A 13810-nucleotide genomic window follows, 5' to 3' on the forward strand; every position below is an offset into this window, starting at 1 on the left:
AAAACATTAAATATATTTTATCGACCTCGTGCTAAAACTCGGTCCCTCCGCTCGGTCAACTGCAAGCTCAGGTGAAGTTTTTTTTTATTGCGCGCCTCCCAGACCAGATTGACTGCTCAAGGAGAAGAGCTCGAGGTAAATCTTCAGCCAGTTGTCCCAGGGAAGACGAAGAGCCCGAAGCGATCGTAATGGTAAATTGATACAACCACCACTTCCTGGTGCTATTTGCTGTGGCTAGCGGGTGAAACACGGGTACTCGATCGTAGCTATTTTTGCTCCCTTTCTGCTCCGATCAAACCGTGCCCGTAAATCGTCGATTGATCAATTGCATCCATTGCTTGTCTCGCCCCCCTTCCCATTAGCCTAGCGAACGTACCACTGCCACGGATCAGATCTGATCAGATCGTAGCTTTAGCTGTAGTGCTGTGTGAACGATAAAAGTGAACGAGAGCAAAAATGATCAAAGGTGTACCGGAGCCACACGCTGGCCGGTACGTTCGAAAGTGTGTAGCGATTGAAATCAACTGTGTAAACCCTCCGGGAGGGAGGTCGAACGAACGGTTGGCCCCAGCATCATCAGGTGCACTTGCACCGTCAGCTCGCTCAACGCGAACGACGTCCCTTTGGCGTAGAGGGCAGACTCGAGACTCAGCTTTCGACTGTCCAACGCTTGATGGGAAACACATCTTGGACTACGAGAGACTACGGTTTTTTGTTCGGTTTATTTACCCGATAAATTTCCCTCGCCTCAGCTGAACCATAATGTATTTGCTCTCTTTATACTCCGCTCTCTATCTCTCTCTCTCTCTTTATCCTCTTGCCAAAACTGCCATATCTCATCGGTGTGGTGCACGTGTGGTGCACTGCGTGCGCACCGGCTCCTCTGTATATTGCGTTTTATAAAGTGTGATTATTTGAGCTCGAGAAGAGGGGGTAGTAAAAGCACAAGACTCAATTGCGCGCCGTTTTTTGTGTGCAGAAAACACCGAGAAGGTATGTTACGAGGGTTGTCAAGACACTTGAGCACTTACGAATGCAGCATGAGCGCGCGAGCGCGCCCGACGCGACCAGCGCACGAGGATGGATAATCGCGTCCGGAGCCGCGTGTACGTTCAGTGGACTTCTCTAATGCACTACTAATTTAATGGTGTAAACAAGCAATTAGAAGTGATTTACAAAAGTTCCGCCCTCGCGGGGTTTTGGCCCCGAGACCCCCATCCCGCCCCCTCCACCCAGATTTGGCTGGTTAGCGTTAGCTTCCCTTGCGGTGCGTACTCAGCGTGGCGTGTAATGGCGGTGCTGTTTACACGTGAGAAAGTTTTCTTACTACGAAACGGTAAACGGGGCGCTGTCCCCCGGGATGTGTGTGTGTGTGTGTGTGTGTGTGTGTGTTTCTATTTCGATTGTTCCGAGTATTTTATCGGCTTTTCGTAGGGCGAGTTCGGCAGAAAAGCCAACTGGTTTCCCGGTAGTGTGGCGGGATAGTTTATGTTGCTCTCTGTTGTGGTGTGGGTGTTGGTGTTGGTGGCAGGTTTTATTTTGGGTCGATCGAACAGTGACGTCACAAAACAGTGCAACTCATTGGCAGTGGGTAACACACCACGCAGCTCAGTGGAAAATCCTATGCGAGTGGTAGAGCGTCTGAGAAATGATGGGGAAGTTTTGTTTTAATGATTTCCCAGCAATTCTGAACTCCCTGATGTATGGGTGGAGTTGGAACTCCAACAACAAAGGATGTCTTTTTTGTAGCAATTGGAGGTATGTTTGTGTGCATAACATAATTCAGCAGTATCGCAAATTAAATGTCACACAGCTGCATGAATATATGCAAACAATAATCGATAAGAGCTCAAGTCTAGTCTGGTATGTCCCAAAGTATGCCACCGTCTACCAGACGGGATGACTCTGTTCTCATAAAAAGATTTCTAATCTTAATCGAACAATATATCATGCGAATGTGAACCCTAACAAATGCTCTTATCATGCACAAAATTGCACTCCGGAGCATTCCGGAGCAAGATATGCTGATGCGCTATATCAAGCTAGTGTTCAAACTCACCCCACCCAAAGAGCAAACCGAATGTTACCATTTTCACCGTACAGCAAATACGAAATAAAGAAACAGACACGCACACTTGTGCAAGCTACACAGACCAACGGCACAGGCAAAAACAATTCACTCCTCTGCACCGTTCGGGTCCGGCATTAGATAATTTCCATTTATCTAAACATTTACACTATGCAGATGGGCAAAGCCCGGGGGCCAAAAATTGAATTCGCACCCGGGCGTGGTCCCGGCCCGCCGATCCGGACAGCCACTGCTGCATCCTGGGGGCCGTGTATCCAACTGAGCGATAACCTATAAGGGAATGATCAAATGGGAATGTGGGGGGAGGTTAGCAAAATAATAAGCAAAACAAAAAAAAACACTCACCGACACACACACAGCGCAGAATTACAGTACTGGTGAAACCGGTGTGTAACGTAGGCGACCGTTGCAGACTTTGTTGCGATACACAATGTGTTTTCGCGTGGCCATGGTTTCGCCCCGTGAAGGTGTTAATCTGATACCATTAGGGCAGATGGGGGAGGAAACTAAAATAAACACAAGGCCTAGTGCAAATAGCAATCGGGAGCGGGAGCTCATATAAAGGTCATACTAGATGGGGTTTGGTTCCCAGGTAACGCTAGGAGTAACTCTAGCGCACACTTGACCTCGTGCGATGCTCGGTGCGCTAATGGAGTTTGTTCGCGTTTGAATGGTCCGACTAGAGTTACTGCTCATTATCGGCAAGGTTTTACTTTGTAAGAGTTAGTACCACAAGAAGGACAACCGGAGCAGGCGAGAAGATAGGCGAGGTGTCATTGCTTTTGTACTCGACTGCACGTTCTTGAATGTCCCGGGCAGTGCGGGTTTTGATGGTTTGATGATATCCTTTTCACCTGCCCAGAGTTGATTCGTATCAAACGGGATATGGATTGGTTTTGCGGTTTTTTGTCAGTGCAGACAGCAGGGACAACTCTCCAGTAGCAACCGGTGCCGGTGATGTACTAAAACCAACTTGCTCCATGGTACCGCTGCGGTGGTCTGCGGTTCGATGAAACATTACAAATGTTTCCCATCGCAACATCTCGCCTGCTGGAAGATGATCGGTTTTGATGGCCAGCATGAAGCTATGGTAACACGGTACTGGTTGTATTGAATTCCAACTCCACTCTGCAGTGTGGTGATGTTGTGTGGATACAAAGTAAAAGAGGTACTATGGGGCTAGGTTCAGGTGATACTGTCCTAGCAATGCGAAAGAAGCATTGTCCCACTAATGTGTCCCGAAGTCAGAAAAGCGCATTAAAAAAGACGCAGAAACATGCTCCACAGCTATCGATCACGGGCAGAAAGTCAACGTTTATCTTTACAAAGTGGCTGATGGTTGGTGTCTATGGATGGTGTGGTCCAACGAGTAGCGTGTCGCCCCTCCTTTTTGCCAAAGCTCCATAAATAATGTAAAGATAGTGCACAGCATTGGTGAAAAAAGGGACTCCCATGCGCTTGTAGTGTTACTTGTTTTTTTTTTTGGTTCGATCGACGTACGTTTCAATTTACGAGCTAGCCCAACGGTTGACTACTTTGTACCGGAACGGCAGTGGACAAGGCCCAGCTAGCGGGCCAGCCAGTGCCCAGCGGAATATGTTGTGTGGAATGTGTTTGCACCCAGAACGCGTAATTTATGGAACGGGCAAATGCATGCTGAAAGCGCAATTTATGAGCGCCAGTTCGGGTCGGTAGCGATTGTTCTGCGATTCGTTATCGACTGTGGAGGGAACTCCAGTTTTTTTTTTCATGCTGGAATTGGTAACTATCGTAACCACCATTAACGACCGGTGACATATATATCGATAGTATTTTTGAGGTCCCCAAATGCTCCGAAACAGTGCACTGCTTCTCCCCAACTTTCCGGATGTCTCACGTCCATTGACCCGATTGGAAGGTTCGGTGTGTGTGTGTGTGTATCTGGTCATTTATCAGTGATGCGGTGCAGCGAAATGGGCGAAAAAGTTTCACCATCCATCTCGGGTCGGGGTCGATTATGGAGTAAAGTTTTAGTACTCTCTGCAAACAGCACGTGAGCACGGGTCCGGAGAGTGAGTTGTGTGTGACGATAAAAGTCTGATAAAAAGGACGCCAAACTAGTCGGTAGTAAACTGTGCGGGGTCAGATTTATAGCTATATCAAAGCTATAGTGGAAATGCGTAAATTTGGCCATTAAAAGATGTTTCGTCGGTCACAAACGACTGTCTCGACCGGAAGAGTTGGGGACTGACTTAACATGACCGAGACTGAGACAGGGTGCGAGATGGCATGGCAGTGCACGCGCAAGAACCTACGCGGAGCTACAACACTTCAAACGCGGATGTACCACGTCTACCACCTTGTTATGGCGAAAGCCAAGGGGATGGGCAACTCGTGTTTCGGTACCTAATTAAGCGTAAGCAAATTGGACCGACTGGCTGAGTGAAGTGCTGCACTAATGCCTGCTGCCGGTGGGAGATCCACTCTTCGCGCAGTTGTTGCGAATTAGCAGCCGAAGTAGGTAAGCCAGCCGCATTCTAAACACCGCCGTGTACCGCCATACTCAGCCCGATGATGTGCGTTGGGGTGCGCATCTTCACACACAGACACACACACACACTCGTGTTCTCCAAATAAACATTGACCTTCTGCGGTTGCCGGTGCTACTAGCTCAGCATCCGTCACGTACCGCACCGCAAGGGGGCAACAGTGTGGCACTTGTTGGTCCGGTTTGAAGGATGGCAGGCACGGGTCTTTTCAATGTCTCTGGAGAGTACACTTTTCTAGTGTGTGGTAGAGTCTTTTTTCGACACAGGAGGAACCTGCCATCACGATAGCAGCAGTCACAATGTTGACCCCGTTGCGACGGTCGTCGCAACTCGCCTCGAGCTCGCAACTGACCTCGACGGCACCGGCTACGCACTGTCTGCCGCGTTCTGCGCTACAGCAAGCTCGCCTATATCTAGCACCATCCTAACGTGCTGCCAAACGTGTTGCCCGAAGGACCGGACAGCTCCGGATGGTGGTGTGAGCCGGAGTGCAGAGGCCGGGAAGAACCGCAACGACTGCTGCGACGTGGAATAATTAACAGGTGTATAAATATTTACTTCCTCATAATTCCTGCAGCCCAACTGTGTGCTCTGTGTGTGTGTGTGTTTGTGCGCAAAGGGAAGGAGATCGTGTTAGCGCTAGTGTGTTTGGATGCAGGGGTTCAGCTGCTGAAGAGGACGCGCGCTCGGTGCGATGATTCGCACGGTCAGGTGTTCTGCCGCGTCGTCTCGAGTGGTTACTGTTGCCTCTCTCTCGCTCTATCTCTCTCATCTCGCGCGCGCACTCTCTTCCCGATGATGGATGATCCTGTTTGCGTTGCGCTCGTTTCGTGCAGAGGTGACGTCGTGTCGTCTGCGTCTTAACGTGGCCGATGCGACCCTTTTACGACCGTGGTGCGTACAGCGTACAACAGTAGCACACACAGATGGCACGCTAAATATCATCCGGCAGAATTAGCTTCCCCCGCTCCCCCCCTCTTTTCCTCTTGTATCACAAACTGGCGAGGATACGTTCGTTAAATATCGCTCTGGCTGGTGGATGGTTTTGCGAGCCGGCACTGATTTACCGTGGCCACGACGCACGACGCATTTATTTCACGCGCGCACGCTATTCGGTGGTATCATAAAACTGAAACCGGCATAAGTTATGATTCGATTTGATATTTCCTGATCGTTGCAAGACCAAGATGAAGGAGGAGGAGGAGGCTGAGATTGTTGGGAAATGTGCGGTATCATCTTTTCATCTGCGCGATACGAGACGACACGAGCATGATGTAAAACCGATGCGAAAACATGGACCCAAGTGAATGTGCGTGTGTCTGTGTGTGTCTAATACACGCAGAGTCACCAACCCGGGCCGTGTTTTATCTGAATTTTAATGCAAGATGACTCGTGGCTGGCGGGTTGGCGGTTTTTGCGGGGAGCTACGTTTTGCTAATCGGTTAGATACACCACCGAGGAGGAACGCACGGCTACGCTAAGCAGAGCTGACGGTTAATCAATGTAAATGATTTAGGGAGGGGACATTTAATGTGCTATGAAGCGCAAACTTTTAGTGTTTTGTGGTATAGAACAGGCTGTGTTTGTTTTCATTGCGTACGAGTACGAGAGGAAAGAGTGTATTGATTTTCGCTTCTAGCGGAAGAAGCATCTTTGAATTAAAAAGGCAGACAGAAGTAAGAATCAATAAACCGTGATGAAGCAATCAGTCTTCTCTGTTTCGTCGCGTTTGAATGCTCCAAAACCTGCAAGTCACCGGTTCTGATGATTGATCAGACAAGTGTTCTAACAAGTGTTGTCAAATTAAGCATGCCCCTCGTGAGAGTAATGGCTTAAAACAATCCACCTCGCGACCACAGCGCCTTCCTGTACGTCCACAACAGAGCTCAATTTATTACGTAGCGTGAGTGAGGAAATGAAGAAAATATGTGAAACATCAGCATCATACCCGCTGCCGACCGTGCTTTCCCGCGCTCCCGGAAGATCACGATCAGGAAAAGAAAAGAATGGTGTGTGAAAAATGTGTACCCACCGCCAGCAAAATACCTCGCCATGTTCGATGACTCCGTCAAAGCGCGCAAGCAAACGGTGGCCTTTCGCGGCCGTGCGATGATGAACCGCCATGGGAAAAAAGGGCGATGCCACCAGGGCCCAAGAAAATATGGCCGCATACAAACTTATCAAAACGCTAATGCGTCGGGGTGGCGTGAGGAAGGTGAGGAACGTGTCGCCTGTGCAAAACCGAGACAGACTGCGAGACGGTGGTGTGCAGAGAAATGCCCGGGCCGTTTTAGCATTGCACTATAGGGCAACTATAGTGAAACCGCAGAACCCGTGGGTCAGTGAGTAAAAAACAGAAGGGAGGTTTTTTCGGGGTCCCAGCAATAATCGCCTGTACAGCGACCATGGATGGATGGATGGATGGATGGATGGATGGATGGTGCGTCTCGACCCGGTTCAACCCCAAAACGGCAATTAAGATGATGCTTCAGAGACGAGATACATTTATGCATGCACACTCGTTCGCATTTAATGTCTTAATTAACGACCCCGACAGGCCCCGGTCGGTGAAGATGCGCGGTGAAGCGGGAGTTTGCGTTAGGAGAGTGAAGTGCTGCCGGCTGATGGCATGGATGGGAGAAATGCCAGGGACCAGAGACGAAGCAGAGATTTTAATGCTAATTGTTATTTTTATTGTTACTACTGGCCACTATTGGTAATATGTTTTCCGCTCGTTGCACACGCGGCAGCATTCCATTCGTCCCGTTGGTGGTGTAAGACATTCCCGGGCGTGGTAATCAGCTAAAGCAATACTTTCTTCGCCGGCAGCTGCTGCTTGAAAGCGTGGTGTTTTTTTTTGTTACGGTGGTGTGTGTCTGGAATGCTATTGCGTTTACGTTGGGAAGATTAGGAAATCTAATCCACTGTTCGGACGGTGGGCGTGAGCAATTTGTGTGTTTCATGGGACGGTAGGGAAAGAAAACTGATTTCCAGATCGACCGAAATCTTGGATGCCATAATCGTAGAAATTAATTCTTATTCTGTTACGATACATCTCGCGATACATTATGTTACGATACATACAACAATGCTGGTTGGGTTGGAATTCGTTGGAATCAATCTAAAGTTATTTTGTTTCAATGTTGAAGTACCAATTTAAGACTAAATTTAAGTTTTCATCTCCATGTGTCTAGGGCATGTCTGGGGAAGTCATCCAGATGATACTGAAGAATACAGCGAACTCATTAGAAAGTGATCCTCATCCATTCGAGTTAAGAGTTCAGTTAAGAGCGGGTAACTCTACGTGTTGCTATGGCGCATCCAAGTAACCGAGTATTTAAATATGACCTCTTTTGATCATATAATTCACCGACGAGACTTCACTGTATATTCCCAATTTACCAAGTTATCCAATGTTTGATGTCACAAGGCACTAGTGTTACTGTTCAATGGGTCTTGTTGCTTACAGAATGCACCTTGTGGAAGCGACCACTTGCACAGCGTTGCATTAGCTATTGGCCGTAGAACATTAGCAACACTTAATGTCCCATGCACATACACCCAACAGAGGACCCAAGACAAAGGACATTAACCGAGCGTCGTCCGCAGCCCGCGGGGCATCGACGTGCCTTCCGAGCAAAACAGTGTCTTAAATAGCGTTCGTTGTTCAGCGCCACCCACCTCAACGCTCAGTTCCTCCCAGTCATTTGCTTGTAATTACCCTCCGGGCCACTTATCTGAAATGGTGTTTAGTCTACGATGCGCGCCTTTTAACACACGCGGAGCTCGAGACTAGAAGGAAAGAGAGTGGGTGTGCTGGGTGTGTGTAAGTTTCGTTCTTTGTGCCCCAGTCGGGCTTTAAAAACGATCTCTAATCTGTGCGCCGTGTGTGCGCGCTCGCGCACGCCACCCCAATGCAGGGCCCCGTGCAGTTTGGTGTGTGTGTGTGTGTGTGTGTGTGTGTGTGCGCACTCGCTTTTGATGAGATAGTTGATTTGCCAGCGAGACTGTATGACTTCAGACATTGTGATCGTGGCGCAGAAGGAGGACGGAGGATGATCGCACAAAGAACACCCGGGGGAGGACACATGGCGCTGGTGGTTCGGGAGTATGGTTTCCTGTCCTGGAGATTAGTAGTCCGTGTCCGGGGCTCCCACGCTTTGCAGGCTGGCGAACGGACGACGCAAACGATGGTATGGTGTAGCGTGCGCAAGAGCCGCGTCTCCATTCCGGTGTTTCGAGCCGTGCGGCTCGTCGCTTAATAGCACGCTGAAACTGAGCCAGCACTGGGCAATCAAGGCTTAATTTGGTCATTGAGTTTGAGAGCCGCTTTTGTTTCCAAGCGAAGCATTCACCTGTCCGGGAAGGAGTTTGATTCTGCTTTCCTCCCAATCCCCATCAGCTCGCATCGTTTCCATCAACCGGATATTTCGAGTCTTTGCCGATCGGCAATCACCGGCCAACTCGGTACGTCGGTAGTTTCAGGGCTTGCCAACGGTAATTGATTTGATTATTGGAACACCGATTGAGAAGGGGAAGGGCTAGGTGAAGGTATTAGATTTTCCAATCCCCGCTGCTGCGCCCGCATCCGCATCGTCTAATCGTCGACGATTTATTGGTCATCATCTTGAAAATAGGGTATGGGGAAGGCCTCTCGGCAAGCAAGAACAGTGTCGACAGAGGGAAAACAACACCTCGCGGCAGCTCAGCCGGTTTTTTTTGTGTGTGTGGCTTAATGCGAACACCGCCTCTCACACACCCCCTCCGAACGGAGTTAATGCTCGCGAAGGGAAGAAACGCGTGTGAACGTAGAATTGGTCGGTGAGACTTGAGATTTGCCTGCCGAAACGGTTAGAACCACGGCTTGTAATACCGTGGCAGTGTAAAACCGAACCGTCGCGGTACGGTTTCTTCATCAAACACACACACACACACACGCACGCGGTGTAATAAATTTCAAGTGAAACAAGATTTCTTTTCCCATGTTCCCGTGTGTGTGTGTTGGCACCGCACACCGACTCCGCACGGGGTCTGCTGGAGCTGGAAACCGCTACTAATCGTTGCTTTCTGTGTGCCGACCGCCGACCGCGTGTGCAGCTCGTTTTGCGTTAGTAAACGATGCATACTGGATGCTTACTACTACCTGCAGTGCAGTGCAGAAGTCACCTTTCGAGCCTACCGAGTCGGTGGGCTTGAGAGATTATGTAAGAGAGAGAGAGGTTATTAGCAAATCCAACGGAAAGACAACGTGCTCGCTGCTAATTGCTTTTACGCTCAGTGTGGTATGTGTCGTGGATGTAAATTTGCCTGGTTAGAGACGAATGCATCATAATTCTCATGTGCTCAAGCTACTTTGTACGTTGGACATTACTCTTTTACCTTTATTTCTCCTGCAGGTGATCGTGTGCGTGTGTGCATTCTCTTACCCTTGATCGGTGGCAGGTTTACAGTCATCCAAACGGTTTGATTGATTTTCCCATTCTAGGCGGCAATGGTAACCTTTTTATTGGCACTGGTGGCACAGGTGTTTCCTCGTCCAACTCTTTGAAAGGTCGCGTAGCGTGTTTTCGCTTACGTAGGGTTGCGTACGTTTCAATTAGAAGGGTTTTAGAGAACGGTGCAACGGACAACTTCAATACGCCGATTTTTGTGCGGTTTATTTCACTTGTTATCGCTGCGCCTTGACACTGATATGTCAATATGGTTCGAGGGCTGTACCGGCGGACACTGTGAGCGGCTCAAGAGGTTTCTACGGCCTCAGGACGGTACGGCATGTTTCGGTTACGGCCTATTAATCATCTATCGTTTCGATGTTGGCGTTCGGTTTCGGCAGCCAAATTAGACGACGGCCGTTTGTGTGAAGCGGAAATAAAACACGGGGAAACAGGCGACGAAGACGACGGAGACGTTGTTGGAAAGAGGGTACCGAAGCCAACCAACCTCAAGTATTTGCGTTCGAAAAGTCACTCGAAAATCCTCGACACCCAACCAACGTTTGCTGACATCCGGTAGATCGGTTGGTGGAAAACCCCAACAACCCGGCAACCAGCCGGCAACCGAAATCTCGATGAGTTCCTCCGTCTCAACTGCTGGCCACTTCAGAATCGAACGCAGGCGAAAAGGGGGTTTGGTGGGAGCGCTTTTTTTTGAGGATTTGTTTTGAATTCCAGGTTGTGAGTGCGCCCATAACGGCCAAAGCGGGGTTGTGTTGTGGGGCCTGGATGGTACTTCTCGGCACGGTGCCGGCCCATCAGCCTCCGGCTCAAGCGTGCTCAATCTTCATTGACGGCGATGAAAAGTCAGATTTATGTAATTGTTTTTTGGTGTTTTTTTTTTGGCTCTTGTTCGCTCGACGATGATGATGCTTGCCGGTTCTTGGACCGGGTTTGATGTCCAGAGGGAATTGCATGCAGTACGATGGCGACATATAAAGAAGGCATACGGGGGGATAACTTCCGCTAATTAATGAAAAGAACAAGAACCGAAAAGGTGAACTAATCATTCCCGTTTTCTGCTCTATCTCTCTCTCTCTCTCTCTCTCTCTCTCTCTCTCTCTCTCTCTCCCATCACTACAGTGCGACGAGACGGCTACGACGACAGAACAACGGGCCATTAATTTCCAGCGTGACACGGCACACGGGCCGTGTAACGAGTGGCAACGAATAATTCGACCAGCGGCCACAAAAAACCAACACCCCTGTACAGCACCATGCGTCCGGTCGACGCGTCCCGAAACAGTCGCATCCTGCTCGGTGCGATCGTGATCCTCGCGATCTCGATGCGACAAGCCACTGCCAGCGCTTCGTTGTGTAAGTATTTTGTGGGTTTTTTCTGCTTTTACGGAAAGTTTTGTGGGATCAAAAGACCCTTCGCTTGTGGTACCTGTTACAGTTTACAGTAATTTCTTTATGCTCAAACGACAGACGGCGAACGGCGGAAGTAAACATTGAGCTAAAAAATCGAGACGCGCGTTGCATTCCTTTCACTGCCTTGCATCGGAAATGCGCGAAAGTTTCAACAAGTGCATGAAAGTTAATAAGGTGAAAGAGAAGGGGATGGAGAGAAGGAGAAAGATAGGAAGAGGGGGGTTGAAAAAAACATCATCTGAAAATATAAATAAAACTCCTTAATGACGTCTCCACGGACACAGGTACAGGTTCGTCGATGGATGTCGGTGACAAGTTCCCCACCCGAAGCGTAGTGTATGAGGGAAGAGAAACGACCAGGAGTGGAAGGAGAATTGGGGAACCCGAAATTGAGCCCCTTGGCGGACAGTTGACGACAGTTTGTACGTTTTTTTGTGTGTTGGATCCTGAAACCAAAGCCATTGGAACACAACGCGATTTCGATACAACTTCGATGTTGGTGTGGAGTGTGGTTGGGTGCGGGGATTGGAGAAAATATTGCCCTCACATACACACAGACACACACACTCACACACGGATATATCCTCAAACAGGATCCCGTTGCTGCCAGCGGCCATTCGCTTCTCGTAACCAGTACCTGGGTGCAGTTTTGTTGTTGAAGTCTGGGCACAAGCGATTGCATGTTGCCTTTCTATCCTGGTGACAAGCGAACGATTGCGCACACCGTGAATCGCGCATGATGGTCCAATAATGTGTACGACAACAAGCGCAGTAACAAAACGAGAAAAAAACAAAGAAATGTACGAAACTGCGTCGAAACACCCCGAAAAAAAAACTCGTCCCGGATGAGATTCTCTCGTTGCCCGGGAACACACTGCTCAGGCATCGCGGGGCATCGTCATCGGCTGAAGAATGTGGTTTCTTACGCTCTTACGGTTACTGTGAATGCGTTTGTGGTGCAGCTGTTGTGCTGTGCATATACACACACCTGTGCCGTGTGGAGGACGTATTTGGAAGGAAAAAAGGACGCTTAAATTAATCACTGAAGTGGAAGCTGTATTTCGAAGTGCCTTTCGTGTCTAGATGGAGGAGTCCAGAGAGATGACTATTGGAGAGAAGACTTTTGTTGGGATAGTTTGTGGAGGAAGTTTGATGAGTCACGCTTGCTCTAAATTGTCGTTGGTACGTTAAGATATGATGAATTAGTATGAGGTTACACTTCCAAGAAAATGTTTGCACTTCTGAAGTGATGAATCCACTGTTGCAGTTTCTCGCTACTAGAGAACCTCCAGCGCCCAGTGCCACCAACATGCTGTCTTATCCGTTGCAGCATCTTATCGCGAGCTGCATCCATGCGACGACCCGTAATGTGTCGTGTACGTGCATTTCAGCCCGTTTTTGTTGGCCGATTCATCCCGCCTCATTGGGAACCCGCGCGGAAACTACACGTAACCGCCGTAAAGATGGTTAATGTTTTTTGATTAAAAAAAAGGTACAGCACCTCGAGGGTTTTGGTGTCTGTGTGAGTGTGTGTTGTGTTTGTCGCCCTGATGGTAGGTGACGATGGAAGGCTACTTTTAATGACCGTTTGCTGTGTTGCATGTTGTGCGGGGTCTCGTTGGAGCTCGTAGTGCCGTTGTGCCAAAACCACATTTCGCATGTCCCGCTGACGCCCGTTTTCACCCGTTTGCTGCAGATCCTGCGGGCTGGGCGGGAAACTTGGCAATTAACTTGCCAATGAGGTGTGTTTCTCCTTGTGCGGAGAGATGGAGAGATCGGGCAGTGATGATAAACAAGTACGAGTAGGCGCTGGATACTAGGATGTTGTTGCAAAACCCCCGCCGGGGTTGGTGTCGTCCGCGATGCTTATCTTGGGGTCCAACTAGCCGTAATTCAGTGTCTTTCGGTCGCTCTGCACATCTGCACCGGTGCATCGGTGACAGTCCATTGCACTTTGCCCAGTTCGTGTCAAAAAAAGGGGGGGAAGACGATATGCCACCCTATCACGATTTTCTTGCCAGCGATCGTGCACTATCGCAGGTGTGCGATCTGGTGTCTTCTGTGCCCTAGATGGCGCTGCACAAACAAGCACACGAGGAGAAGCATTTTCTCACCACCTCCGGAGGATGAGCTCGTGACGATAAACGTGACCATTGACGCGGACCAAACCGCGGCAAACTTGTGCAAACTTCCGGCGCACGTTTGTTTGGGTCCTGCTTCCGGTTTGCGTCTTGGTAGACGTCCCGGTGTGTGGGAAAAAAGAAGCTGCCCTTGCCGGAGCTGCTTCTAAGCGCTCCCTAAACCCCTTTCCCCGCTTAATAGGAAGC

The 13810-nt window shown here is 49.3% G+C and overlaps 1 protein-coding gene across 4 annotated transcripts in view; it reads left to right on the plus strand.

Annotated features, from left to right (window-relative positions):
• The window catches only part of LOC1276836 (BMP-binding endothelial regulator protein), a 78642-nt gene that overhangs the window by 21107 nt on the left and 43725 nt on the right, over window positions 1–13810 (plus strand). For all 4 annotated transcript variants that reach the window (XM_061648840.1, XM_061648841.1, XM_061648839.1 and 1 more), the window contains one exon: window positions 11193–11426. In XM_061648840.1, the coding sequence (XP_061504824.1) occupies window positions 11327–11426 (100 nt within the window). In that variant the 5' untranslated portion in view covers window positions 11193–11326. The remainder of the gene's footprint in view (window positions 1–11192; window positions 11427–13810) is intronic.

This window comes from Anopheles gambiae, chromosome 2, assembly GCF_943734735.2.
Source record: "Anopheles gambiae chromosome 2, idAnoGambNW_F1_1, whole genome shotgun sequence".
NCBI lineage: Eukaryota > Metazoa > Arthropoda > Insecta > Diptera > Culicidae > Anopheles > Anopheles gambiae.